The sequence below is a fragment of the Ahaetulla prasina genome, chromosome 8 (assembly GCF_028640845.1).
Source record: "Ahaetulla prasina isolate Xishuangbanna chromosome 8, ASM2864084v1, whole genome shotgun sequence".
Taxonomy (NCBI): domain Eukaryota; kingdom Metazoa; phylum Chordata; class Lepidosauria; order Squamata; family Colubridae; genus Ahaetulla; species Ahaetulla prasina.
Window position 1 is genome coordinate 79,770,604 of NC_080546.1, and position 14,452 is coordinate 79,785,055.

A 14,452-nucleotide genomic window follows, 5' to 3' on the forward strand; every position below is an offset into this window, starting at 1 on the left:
ACTCCTCCAGGTAACCTGGCTCTTTGTTCTCCCTACCCCAAAGCGGCTACTGAAACCACGAACTTACAAAGCGGGCTTCTTTTCGGTTCAAGCAAATTCAGTCAAAAACAGCAAGCAGTATTTTTGTTCAAATTCACATCATAGCAATGGTTACAATAAACAAAGTCCTTGTAATCTTAGATTACAAACTAAAATTTACCTTTCTATAGTTGGTATAAGGGAAGGTGGTGGTCCTCCAGGTGGGGGAGGAAAGCCTGAAATATTTAATTGAGAGGTTGGTTTAAATTGAAAACAAATTCAAAATTAAGTTAGTGCACATTAGCTGGGCCCCATCAGAAAAACAACGCAGCAATGTTTAGTAAAACTTTGTAGCAAGAAATGATAGAATAATGCCAAAATAAAACAATTTGCGTAGCGTATATTTTTAAAATATTGTACACTTAAATATATTCTCAGGTTCTTCTAATTCAACTACTTTGAGCAAGTTGGCAACTCAAATCACTCTGAGTATTAATGATGTACTCCAAAGAAAACTGAGTGCATTTTTTTAAAAAGTGGGGATATATTCAAATATTCCTTATACGAAAAAGGAATTCACAGTTAAGTTTCATGCTACTTTTAAAATAAATAAATATACCTGGCGGTGGCACAGTTATTGGTATACCTAAAACAAAAAAAATGCAGCCAGTCATTTCAGCAATGAGTTTATATTGTCTCAGTCCCATATTGCGGTTCCCATATTGGCATCCATGCCAACAACATATTATTAAAAAGCCAATAAGAATTGGCAGTAAATTAATTTCTACCACCAATCCGTACTGGTTTCAGTCCAAAAAGTTCTGTGTGTGAATCTACACAAGCAGCAGAACCTGATCATTTGTGGCCGTCTCCATGCAAATAAATGAATGAATAAATAAATAAAAAAAAAACTCTACCGCATGCACCCACGTTAAAATATGTGCCCAACAAATACACTGGGACTGTTTCCGTATTAATGACTTGAAATCTGTTGAGCAAGAGTAGATGATGACATTATTCAAATAATGAAGACACAACACAATTAGAATTTTGATTATATATTTTTTTTAAAAAACCTTTCGATATTTATGTATCGTTAAATTCCAGAGACCATATCTTCTAGATAGGAAGTTACGTTACTGGTAAGAAACGTATTATAAAAAGGTAATTCTAAAAATATTAGTTTAAAGTAACGTCTTAATTGTTCTTTTTCTTTGAAAAAATACTCATGCACATTTCAATGGGGAGAAAAAAAAACCCTACCTGTGCCTTTATATCCTCAATGTTAACAGACAAGACAGCAAGTTCAAAATGTAAAATGACAGGTTAACGTTAACTGGGCCACACGGTTCTCATTAAAAGAACTTTTAAAAACCCAAGAGAATAATCCTCCCATTGACGCATCATACCAATCATGGCTGTTTGATAAAACTAATTTTAGCAGTGATGAAATGCCTGATCCCCGACTATACACCTTACTTGAGAGAATGGGAATTAGACCAGACGAACACTTTCATATTATAAAATGTCACAGGAACAAGTATATAACATAGTTAATTTTGTCAATTAAATTGCTTTGTCTTTTTCTTTATAAATTCTAAAGAAAGACATAGCTCGGTTGTTTCTTTATACCAGGGGTCTCCAACCTTGACAACTTTAAGCCTGGTGTACTTCAAAGCCCAGAATTCCCCAGAAAGCTTTGCTGGCTGGGGAATTCTAGGAGTTGAAGTCCTCCAGGCTTAAAGTTACCAAGGTTGAAGACCCCTGCGTTATACCATCTAGTTCCAGTAACTATTCTGAGTAATATTTAGTCAGCTTTTTAGGTTTATATTTTTAAGCAACAGCAATTCTTCTGGTCTCCAAAGATATTTGCATCACAAATAGCTAAGTGAACACAGAACTAGAGCTTCAAAGAAAAATCCCCTTTCAAAAGGATCATCCAAAGGATGTTTTATATTGGAATGTATGAAAACTTTCTGGGCAGAAGTTCCAAGTTAATAATAATATTGGCTAACAAGAAGCTAATAAGAAACGTTTCCTACCCCAATAGAGGAGGAATGCTCTTTGAAGATGAAATGCGCCAAACCTGAAGGAGCCAAAGCTACAATACTTTTCCCTCCCCCCACCATTGTTTCCAAGTTTATGAAATTGCAAGTGATAAAAAAAAAAGAGAGAGAAACCCTCAGGGCAGAGTTCATCTGATAAACTTGTCTCCTGCTTCCACAATGTGCTTGATTGCTGAATTACATGCCAACGCTGAACTTCAATAAAAATCTGACTTCGTCTTTAGAAAACTTTAGAATAGTGGTTTTATTTTCTCATTCCTCACACTTTCATCTCAGGTTTCATCGATCAATTACAAGTATACAGGTAGTCCTCGACTTACGACCACAATCGAGCCCAAAATTTCCGCTGCTAAGTGAAATATCTGTTAAGTGAACTTTGCCCCATTTTATGGTTTTTTTTTTCTTTCCACAGTGTGTTAAGTGAATCACTGCAATTGTTAAGTAAGTAACTCGGTTGTTAAGTGAATCTGGCTTCCCCATTAACTTCGCTTGTCGGGAAGGTCGCAAAAGGGGATCGCATGACCCTGGGACACTGCAACCGTCGTAAGTACGAGTCACTTGCCAAGCATCCAAATTTTGACCGCGTGACCATGGGGATGCCGCAACGGTTATGTGTGAAAAACGGTCACAAGTCACTTTTTCCCGTGCCGTTATAACTTTAAAGGGTCACTAAATGAACTATTGTAAGTTGAGGACTACCTGTAGCTACGCTGAAACGAACTCCCCCAAGTAACGGCTTTGTATTCAAATTCAAAATTGTGTAAATTGTGTGACAACAGACTTTTTGCCTGTCAATTCGGCAATTACGTTTGCGGAAGAGAATGACTTGTTATCTAAATAGAGAAGCTGCACAGGATGTGCCATGAATTTAGTGAAGTTCGTTTCCAAATGCAGATGCGACGGGTTCCACTTCAGAGCAGTGGTGCTGTTTTGCTCCTTCCGGTTTTTTGTACTGCCTGCACACAGTGACAAAAGCTATGATATGTGTTAGGAAAACGTAAGTTTCCTATGGAGCTTCTCCAACCATCCAGGTCACGGTTGTCCCAAGGCACCTTTTTCAAAAGGCCACTGGACTTTCTGGTTTTTTTTCTTTGAAGACGTTTTGCTTCTCGTCCGAGAAGCTTCTTCAGTTCCCAGCAAAAGCTTCTTCAAAAAGCTTCAAAGAAAAAACGAAGTCCAACTGTCTCTTGAAAAAGCACCTTTAGGCAGGAGTTTCCTACTATTTTTGGCAAAAATAGATGTAGGCAATACTTTTGTGTTTTGGGGAAAGAAATATGCAATCATTGGGGGGAAGGAGGAGAGTACGCAGGGAAGAGAAGAAATACTGAACGATCTCAAAACTATGCTCACACAAATTAGTACAATCTTACATTCGAATAAGCAGATTCCCTTGTAATTAAGTTTGTAATCCAACCCGAGTTTGACAATTAACTACAGGTGAAAACTTAATATGTAAAACGTTCATTTTATAAACGCCCAAGAATTTTACTTCCAAAACCTAATATATAGCTGTTTATATAACTGTTTATCACAATGTTAATTTTATTTTAAATGAAATAATTATGAATTTTATTTTTTCCTTTATCTGCCAGCTCTCAGAAAACTGCACTCAACTATTACATGTCACTTTCCTCCTCCAGGAACGATGTGTGAACGATGATGAAAGTATGGTATACTGTTCATATACTGCCGCCACCTACATTCAGATTTTTCTGGAACCAAGGGTGTATCTTTGTTTTCTGGGCACATTTCACCCAATTTGGAATTACTGAGTATTACTAATTTGTCGGTTGTTTAATGCAAGTTCAAATGCTCTGTTTATTGCTGTGGTTCCTATTGATTATGATCTACTGTGAGGCTGTTTCTGTTTTATATTTTATGTAATTAATATGGATAGTGAGAAAATTCTAATTGTTGGATTGTCTAAAACTGAAGCAAATAAATGCACACTGCAAATACTTCAGTGCATGATATCTATCAAGGAATAGGTAACGGTAAAGATTCCCCTTGCACATATGTGCTAGTCATTCCCACTCTAGGGGGCGGTGCTCATCTCCATTTCAAAGCCGAAGAGCCAGCGCTGTCCGAAGACATCTCCGTGGTCATATGGCCAGCATGACTCAACGCCAAAGGCGCACGGAACACTGTTACCTTTCCACCATAGGTGGTCCCTATTTTTTCTACTTGCATTTTTACGTGCTTTCGAAACTGCTAGGTTGGCAGAAGCTGGGACAAGTCACGGGAGCTCACCCCGTTACACGGCAGCACTAGGGATTCGAACCGCTGAGCTGCCGATCTTTCGATTGACAAGCTCAACGTCCTAGCCCCTGAGTCACCCTTCAATCAAGGAATAAAGTGATTCGAATTACCCAACAATTTATGCCGTCCTGTTTTAAATTTCAGATGGTGATCAAAAGACAGCTAGTTGTACTTTATATGTTAGTTCAAATTCCACATGAAGCAAATTACAATTGAATGAAATCCTCCATAGACCAGGAACCACTTACTTAGAAGGACAGCACAGAAATAATTACGATTTTTTTTTCCAGAAAACGAGGAGAAATGTGAAAACTACTTCAGAAATGAGAACATACTCTTCAAGAGAAATAATTGTTAGAAGCCACATAGTATATTACAGTTTCCAAATAAATTGAATTTTGCTAAGAACATGTCTAATTCTAAATAAACAACATTGTGGTTTCGGTGAAGAATATACATTGCAACTGAAACACTATCCTTCCCCCCCCCTTTTTTTTTTACCTGGAGGAGGAATTAGAGGAGGAGCAGTACTAACTGATGGAGGCGGTGGAAGGAATGGAGGTGGAGGAAGATGGGTGGGCGGAGCTCCTGGAGGAAAAAACGGAGGCGGCTTGGAAAAATTGTTGTCTACATCACTGCTGGGGCGTTCAGAAAGAACCTATAAATAAAACCAATTTTATATTTGCCTTTGGACAAAAAGGAGTGGAAAATGTACTTTCCTCCCCTTCAGGACCTTCTACATCTAAACTAGCGTATTTTTCAGGGTATAAGACACACCGGATTATAAGATGCGCCTACCTTTTTTGGTGAGGAAAACAAGAAAATCTGCCTCTCAGCAAATTTTGCCTTGTGGCAGCAAACAGCCTGCTTTACTTTCATTTTTGTTTTCAGCATAGCTTGATTAGCACAAGAAAAAAAAAATCGGTTCCCAGCAATTTACCTCCTTGCAGCAAGCAGCAGAGGCCCGTGCAGCAATAGGCCATGGCAATTCCTGCAGCCTGAAACAGCTAAGGGTCGGGAGGCCAATCCAAGGGACAGTCAACGTGCTAATTAGGCTGTGCTGAAGCTGAAATGGGCTGTTTCTTCCTGCTGCTTGCTACATTAAATTGCTGGGAGGCAGAGGCCAAAGGATGGGGGCCAGTGGGTAGGCGGGGCTACAGTCGGTATATAAGATGCACCCAAATTTTCACCCCCTTTTATGGGGGGGAAAAGGTGCATCTTATAGTCCAAGGGTCTCTAACCTTGGCCCTTTAAGACTTGTGGACTTCAACTCCCAGAGTCCCTCAGCCAGTAAAGCTGGCTGAGGAACTCTGGGAGTTAAAGTCCACAAGTCTTAAGGGAACCAAGATTGGAGACCCCTGGTTTATAGTCCGAAAAATACAGTAATATTTGCATTTGTCTGCTTCTATTCAATGGAATAATCAAAAGCTTGGAGAGCGACAGGCAAGTAATGCAATGTTTTGCAACAAACCCTTGAGAGAGAAGGATCAAATTAGTTTACGGCATGTGCCAGCAATCAGTGCTCTTTCTGAAATGTCTATATTGCATAAAGAAGGGCCTACACCTTTGGGGACAGCAATGAACATGTGGCACGCTTTCATGGATGAATCCTTCACTAGAAGCAGATTCAAAACCTTTCAATTTGAAATTCTCTCCAACTTCCTTCTATTCAATGTTATCTAATGAATAAATCCATGGCTTGATCAGGAGTCATATTCACTGTTTATTTTTTATTTTATTTTGCAGATCAGCCGTAACATATAATGTAAGTTCATCTTCTGTACTGATGGAGGACGGAAACGTATTTTTCGGGTTGAGGGGTACAGGTTATTTTGTTTTACATTTATGAAACAAACCTGAATATTGCTATTCTCATTGGCCCGCCGCCTTCCCTCTACTCGGCTGATAGTGATGGTCTGTCCAATCACATCTATTGTCCCAGAAAGCCGTCTGAAAAAGGAAATGCAAAACATTATTTCATAGGACAATCAAGAAAGTGCAAACCCATTTTCATACACATTGTTTTGAAAAATGTAAGGATTGTGTAAATAAGATCCATATTTATGACCATTGCCGTGTCCCAGGGTCATGGGATCAACTTTTGAGACCTTCTGAGGAGCAAAGTCAATGGGGGAGCCAGATTTGCCTCACAACTGGGTTAGTAGCTTATTGGCTGCAGTGAGTCACTTAACAACGGTGGCAAGAAAAGTCCTAAAATGGGACAAAACTCACTTAACAAATGTCTCAATTAACAACAGAAATTTTGGGCTTGACTGTGGTCATAAGTCGAGGACTACTTGTATCAAGATCACGTGAAGTGATAATATCGCTCTATATATTGCAGGAGTGAGGCCACATTGGGAATACTGCATCCAGTGCCGGTTGCCACGGAGATGCTGAGACCCTTGAAAGAGTATAGAGAAGAGCAACCAAGATGATAAGGGATCTGGAGGATGAAACGTACAGTGAATGGTGAAGGGAACTAGGTATGTCTAGCCTAACGAAGAGAAGGATTAAGGGGATATGATAGCTGTCTTATTTTATGTTTCTGCTCTTAAAACAACTTTTGACCCAAAGTAGACAGGTAATTCACCCTAGCAAGTTAGATACACTTTCCAACACCTTGGTTGCTGACTTCCATTCAAAAACAACACAGAGTTAGAAAGAGCCTTTCAAGGACAGCCATGCTTCATCTCCAAAAGATTTTGATGCAATGTATGAAACCAAAAAATTGAGCCTCTAACTTACGTTGCAGGTAAGATTTTTCTACAAAATGCTACAACTTCTGCCTCACCCTAAAGCAAATGAAATGAATCCCATACATTTTAAAACAACGCTTTCTCTCATCAAAAACAAATAAAATACACCTAAAATACAATTTCTCCAAAAATGACACAAACTGTCATATAAAACCTTCCTATGTCTCAGGAATTATTTTCAGCTGCCAGTTTTCAGCTTGCTAAGGTAGAAATAGCAAAGATTTGAATATCAATTCTGAACTGCACAGAATTTTGTGCTACATTTTCAATTCCTGATTGTCATTTAAAAATCACCATCTACCTATCTAAAGCTGAAGAAGTGAACTGTTTTGGCAACTGTGTAAGATTTTAAAAAGTATTAAAACAAGAGGCATATGTTAACTTTGAGCAAAGAATAATGTAACTGCTAAACACAAAGTTTTAAACATCTTAATATTTTCAAAACCATTTCATATAAACATGCCACAAATTAACTAAGAACTTTTAATTATCCACACATCTGTTTAAACATTAGAAAAAAATACCCTTAAGTTTGTCATACGGGACAGGCATCACCAGCGGGGGAAAAAATTAAACTGCATTCTTCCACCAACAATAGGCAGAGAAAAGCAGGAAGCGTAAAAGGCAGATTGCACACTAGAAAGTTTAAGCTGTTATCCCTAATTATATAATTATTTTTATCTATTTATTTGTTAAGTTTAGACATTGCCCATCTGACTACCCAAGTTTCTCAGAGTTTTATATGAAATTCATGAAAATCAATGTAAAAGCTGATTGTGTCTGACTTAGACTATAATGCTATAGATCAGTGGTCACCAACTGGTGGTCCATGGACCACTGGTGGTCCACAAGAAAATTTTCGTGGTTCGCAGTAAAATTTGGCCAAAGGCTGGTGGGAAGTGCTGCTGGTGGCAAAGAGCCAGAGGGTCTTGTTCCAGTGGGGACTGGAACTGGCTGTCCATCCCAGCCCGCTGAGCCTCCAGGCACTGGTGCCTGACCTTGCACTCCTGTAGTCTTCCCTCTGCTTGTAAAGCCTATGCTTGTAGTCCTCAGTGAGGAGCTTCTGCTTCTCAGTCCGATCCAATTTGAACTGAGCCAGCTGTTTGCCAACTCTTTCTCATGGTGGCTGCTTAGCTCCAACAACTGCTTCCTACTGGGGCCCTAAGGAGTCCAGGTGGGCAGGTGAGGAATGGCTGGGAGGGGAGGGGTGAGTAGAGCTGGAGAGCACCCCTCAATGTGAGTGATATCAAGTTGGCCACGCCCACCCAGTCACATGACTACCCAGTCACATGACTACCCAGCCAGCCAGTCATTAGGCAGATCATATTAGTGGTCCACAGCAGGGGTCTCCAACCTTGGCAATTTGAAGGATTTCAACAGGATTTAAAAATATGAATTTAGTGATCCCTGAGGTCCAAAAGATTGGGGACCCCTGCTATAGATCACACTACTACTAAATATTATGGCAAAGTGAGTGTTCCACTGCCCTCTGGAAAATATAGGAAGTTCCACTCTTCCTCCTATTAGTAGGCAAGACAGAAAACCTGCAAGACAGAAATATTATAGTAAATATTGCCCTGAGTGCATGAAGAATGACTTTCCTTTTTATGAATATCCTGAATCAGGCTCATCAAACTTTCTGAAGCAAACAACTGGGCTTTTTTTAGTTGGGCATCAGCTTTTCTTCAGCATATTATCTTCTTCTCATCTTCTCATCACCCATCTCTTTCCACTTATGACTGTGTGACTGTAACTTTGTTGCTGGCAATCCTTATGATTTATATTGATATATTGACCATTATTTGTGTTGTAAATATTGTACCTTGATGAAGGTATCTTTTCTTTTATGTACACAGACAGCATATGCACCAAGACAAATTCCTTGTGTGTCCAATCACACTTGGCCAATAAAAACTTCTATTCTATTCTATTCTATTCTATTCTATTCTATTCTATTCTATTCTATTCTATTCTATTCTATTCTATTCAAGTGCTTAGCTGTGACTTCTGCTGGCATCATCAGAAGAGGGCTGGTACTAATTTTTGCAGTACTTTTTTTTTTCTCCTCAGAAGTTTGGAAGCACCAGGGCTGAATAAGCCTAGTAAAAAACTCAGCACACCTATTATGTATTTTCTTTCGTTAAACGTTGATGGCGTTCCAACAGTACAAATCTTATGAGTGCAATTTTTTATTTTATTTGAAAGATTTGTTAATTTTGCTTTTTTAAAAAAAAAATAATCTTTGCCCTTGAGTTAACTCATCCCTACCGTAAGATATCAAAGCACATAACCCTTCGCTTGCTTACTTACTGATAAAGGCTGTTTGCTCTTAGTTAAGTGTGGTTTTGTAGAAGGCTGAGCATCATTACCAGAATGTGGAAAGCTAGATTGACACTGGCATTTGCCTTTTTGGCAGCGTAATCTAAAATAGAGCTTTGACTGCAAATAATTTTTGCTGTGTTTTTTTTTTTTAAGTCTAAACCATACCAAAGCAGCAGGAATCCCTAATCTTTTGCTGCTTGGTAGCACAGAAATGTTAGGCTGTGGGCCAGAGCATGCCTTCTGGAAGAGACCATCAAAGCCAGCTAGATGGACTCTAGCACAAGATGAAACTGAAGTAACCAAACACCAAATACAGGTAGTCCTTGACTTACGGCTGCAACTGAGCCCAGAATTTAGATTGCTAAGTGAGGAATTTGTTAAGTGAGTTTTGCCCCATTTTACAACTCTTTCTTGCCACAGTTGTTAAGTGAACCACTGCAGTTGTTAAGTTATTAACACAGTTGTTAAGTGAATCTGGCTTCCCCATTGGCTTTTTGCTTGTTAGAAGGTTGCAAGAGGGCACCTATATGATCCTGGGATACTGCAACCGTCATAAACATGAAGCAGATGCCAAGCATCTCAATGGAAATCACCTGACCATGGGAATGCTGCAGGGGTCGCAAGTGTGAAAAATGGTCATAAATGGTCACTTTTTTCAGTGCTGTTGTAACTTTCAACAGTCATTAAGCAAACTATTGTAAGTCGGGGACTACCTGCAGTATTTTCCCTCTGGAATTCACAATTAAAACCAAGCTAATCTCTGGCCTGCAGCATTCAGACTAAGAAACAAAAGGACTCCAGTACAAATTAACAGCGTCGAGAGACCTGAAGAATATGGCGCATCCATATTCACCTGCAATTTTCCTCCCAGAAGCACAGCCTCTCAGGTAGAAATCGTGGTGGCGCAGTGGTTGGAATCCAGTTTGCAGGCTACTTCTGCTGACTGCCAGCTGACGGCAGTTCGATCCTGACCGGCTCAAGGTTGACTCAGCCTTCCATCATTCTGAAGTCAGTAAAATGAGGACCCAGATTGTTGGGGACAACGTGCTGATTTTGTAAACTACTTAGAGAGGACTGTAAAGCACCGAGGCGGTATGTAAGTCTAAGTGCTACTGCTAATCAGGATTTTGTTTGGAAGGCAGAGCCACTGTATGGCCATTGTAACAGCACAATGTGGGGATAAAGGCTAGCCGAGTAAGAATTAAAGAATTATAGGATGCATCCAGGTGCAGAAAATAATTTAAAAATTGATTGGCACTCATGAAATTTGCTACTCCTATGTGAAATAACAGTGTTCTATGTGTTCATTTAGTGATCGTCATGAAAAAAGAAGAGGGAGGAAGCTTCCCTAACGGGCTTTGATGAAATTAATCCCAGAAATATTTTAAATTTTAATACTCCCCAATTCTATAATGAAGTATACATAGAAAATACTCTCCTCACAATTCCCAAAATCCAGTTGGGTATTATTATCATGATTAATCTATATTCATACTTCCACATCAGTGTTGGTAAAATAAGCTTATGTACCCAAGTCCAGCCCAATTCCATCTATTGAGGAATTGTAATTGAAGCATTGTAACTTTTTTTTTTAAAATAAAAGATCATGTGCTTTAAAATTTTCTTACCTTAGTTCAGGTGACTCAGACCTCCCATATCGGGCCTGCCACTTCACAGCGCCTGAACTGGTTTTCCTGACTGCAGTTCCCGTCTGCGACTGAGAAGAGGCGCTGTTTCTGGTGAGATAAATGTTCTAGGTCTTTCTTTTCTTGTGTTTCTACCTTTTCCTATTATCAGACACTATTTTCTATCCCTCACTCTCTCACATTTATTTCCCCCCATCCACACCTTCCTGCGATTCTGGGACACGGAATCATTGTAATAGTGGTCTAGAGATGCTTTAACAATATTCACTAAGTGGAATCTGCATTTCATATTAACCTAATCAAAAACACAAACAAGCAAGATAACCAAATATAGCTGGATTTATCCAGGTACCATATAGATCCAGAGAAAGCAGCTATGATTTGCTTTTGGCTTATTTTTCTGTTTTGTTCCAAGAAAAGAAACCAGTTGGGTTTTTTTTGATTCACCGTTAGTATCAACATGGGATAGAACCATTCATAAACTCACACTTGAAAAATCAGAAGTGAAAATATACATATATTCATGGCAAAACAATTGCAACATTTATAAAATCCAGGAATTAACTATAATGCTTTTAAATTGCTGGGCCTAAAATATAGGGTTGTTGGGTTTTTTTTACAAAAATGTACTGCTTGATAAAATATTTTTTTTTCTCCATCTGAAATTTCTACAATCTTTTCAAGTGAGTAGAACTTGGCATCCCCCTCTACCCCCGAGAAAAGGACAATATATAAAATGATGGCCAGTGCTTTCAATATTTGTGATGTAATACAAATATTCTTGGTTCCCTTATTTATAGGGACAAAAAAAACATCTTTATCAATCAATAAAGTCGTAGACCAGCAAGCGGGATACAGAGATCAGTTAATATATTTTCTAAAATATCTAAGAGGGATTAGAGTTAATTCTATGGCATATTGTGCAGACTATTAACTAGCACTTGGCTGTGGAAAGAGAAATGAAATCAGACTGCAATTATCTTTGTTTGATCTATCATTCAGCTACATGTTCAATACATATCCACTTTACACGTTTGGCCAATGAGAGGCAAGTCTTATGACCTCTTCAAAACTAAATTTGCATTTTTTTTAATTGATCAAAATATAAGAAGAACCTTGATTACAGCCTACTCCAAACAAATCTGAGCCAAACACAAAAATTAACACTATAGATATTAAGGTTTAAGCTGCTAGGCAGTGTTTGTTTATATATGCTTAACAATATACAAGTAACATTATGGGATTCGAAGTAGATACCTCAACCCAAACTAAATGCATGGAATAAACTTTTGTAAAATGTAATCAAAATCACCTGGCTTCTAAACTTATTTGAAATACCATCCACATGTTATTTGAGATGCAAATCATGCCTGTTTACTACTACTGATTGCCACTGACGCTCTATATCTCAGATTATATCAAGATTTACAACCAAAGGATGACAAACACAAGATGTGAGAAGGTGCTCAGTTTTAAAAAGGGATAATAGCAACCCTGGAAACAGTTTCTGTCCCCAGCAGTTCCAAAGTGTGGCTAACCCACTGACCTGTTTGATGGGACTCCTGTCTTGAATAAGGGTGGGGGAGATGTAAACTCAGTTTTGACCGGTGGAAGTGCTACTTCTTTCTCCGTATTTCCAGTTCTGCCCTGCTGCACCTTCAGAATAAAGTTTCTTCATTAGCATTACCTATTGCAAAATAAAGGATCTCTTCTAATAAATTAAAGAAAACAGCAATAGCAACAAAAACCCGAGAGTTCCTAAATATGGACGCTCACGCTAGCAAACTTGTTATTGTGGCTCCCATTCAAAGTCCCTCCCTGCTTCATTTGTCCAAGGAAATGTCGTTTCTCAAAAATTCCAACAGCCACCCTGAAAATAAATTGTTTTCAGAATAGGAAAGGGGAAGGTAATTTATAATTTAGTCTGTATTATTATGAAGTTGGGGGGAAAAAAAATCAAAAGTAGAATCCACCAAAGATTTGTGTTTTTATGCTTCAGCCCCCGCAAAGTATTTAACAAAAATGTTTTTCTTCAGTATGGAATAGGAATAAAAACTGAGAAATATACAGCACTTCTGAACAATCAATATTTTACCAGTCAAACTCAGCTCCATGCGGCATGTCTAGGGAAAATTAGCTAAGCATCTGGTGCTCTGTTTCCGTCAATCCCTATATTACTTTTCCCAAGCATCAGAAAAGCAAACATGTAAAGAATGAATATTAAAAAAAAAAACAAGTATTAAGCAAAGCCGAAAAATGTAGACTAATATTTTCCTGCAGGCTGATAAGGGTCACAATAACTTCCACTTGCTATTAAGCAAAGCAAACTGAGCTGTATGCATGAATAAAATCTAAACAACTGACAGTTATTAAGTCTCTTATATGGGGAAACACGTATTTCTCCTCAGGTGGGTGTGGTAGGAAGCACAAATACTGTATAGCTATAAGCATAGTTTCTATTTTTAAAAAAGATTGCTTTGAATAAGACAGGCAAAATATCCTGCACTAATGCTAATTGGGGGAAGAGTTTCATACCTCTTCCTGTATCTTAAAAAAATCATTATAAACTATAATAATTTGCTGTTTTAGTCCTTTAACACAGCGGCCCCCAATTTTTTGGCCACCAGGGACGGGTTCCGTGGAGAAATTTTTCCGTGGACCGGGGGGCACGGGGACGTGGTTTTGTGTACTGCCTGCATCCCATGGATGTGGCTTTGCTTGTTTGTGCATGCCACGGGCTGGGGACCCCTGCTTTAGGAATACTAGAGTTGATCATCTTATGCCTATTTTGGAAAAGCATAAAGTGATTAACACATTATGGTGGAGCATTAGATTTCGTAGACTTCTACTTCTGTATAACAACAATAGATGGTTTTCACATTTTTCATCAGATGACATTAGTAAAAAGCATGAATGGGCAATGTAGCATTATGGAATATTACAGAAAAGCACAACCCTGCTCATACACCTATGATGGTGATAAATCTGGAGTCGAATGTAGAAAATGTGGTTCAAATCCTCAATTATGAGGTAGCCTTGATCAAAGTCTCTTAGGTGATAGGTACAAATGAAATAGTACACAAGCATGTTTTTTTTTTAAAAAAGGTAATAAAAGGATGCTAATTCAAATCTTCGTATTAGCTCTGCTTATATTTAGCTTATATCAATTCTTAAGTATAAAATGTTGAACAAAATACTGCACACGCTGGTTGAAAACGGGGCTTCCTACCCAAAATTTCTATAAATACTCCTTCATGAACATAAAATATGTAACCTGAGCAAGGTTACAGATGTTAAACTAGCCATTCACATCTGTTCTGCATTTTTTACGTAATAAAAAGCTAAAATGCTCCAGCCTATTATAGGCAGAACAAAAAAAAGA

At 38.4% G+C, this 14,452-nt stretch overlaps 1 protein-coding gene across 9 annotated transcripts in view; it reads right to left on the reverse strand.

Annotated features, from left to right (window-relative positions):
• FIP1L1 (factor interacting with PAPOLA and CPSF1) overlaps nucleotides 1–14,452 on the reverse strand; it is a 41,303-nt gene that overhangs the window by 12,236 nt on the left and 14,615 nt on the right. For 5 of the 9 annotated variants that reach the window (XM_058192252.1, XM_058192250.1, XM_058192246.1 and 2 more), the window contains 6 exons: nucleotides 12,617–12,726; nucleotides 11,053–11,160; nucleotides 6,200–6,293; nucleotides 4,845–5,001; nucleotides 638–664; nucleotides 200–254 (listed from right to left, as the gene is read on the reverse strand). In XM_058192252.1, coding sequence (XP_058048235.1) covers nucleotides 200–254; nucleotides 638–664; nucleotides 4,845–5,001; nucleotides 6,200–6,293; nucleotides 11,053–11,160; nucleotides 12,617–12,726 — 551 coding nt within the window. The remainder of the gene's footprint in view (nucleotides 1–199; nucleotides 255–637; nucleotides 665–4,844; nucleotides 5,002–6,199; nucleotides 6,294–11,052; nucleotides 11,161–12,616; nucleotides 12,727–14,452) is intronic. The other 4 variants (XM_058192253.1, XM_058192251.1, XM_058192247.1 and 1 more) reach the window with 1 other exon arrangement.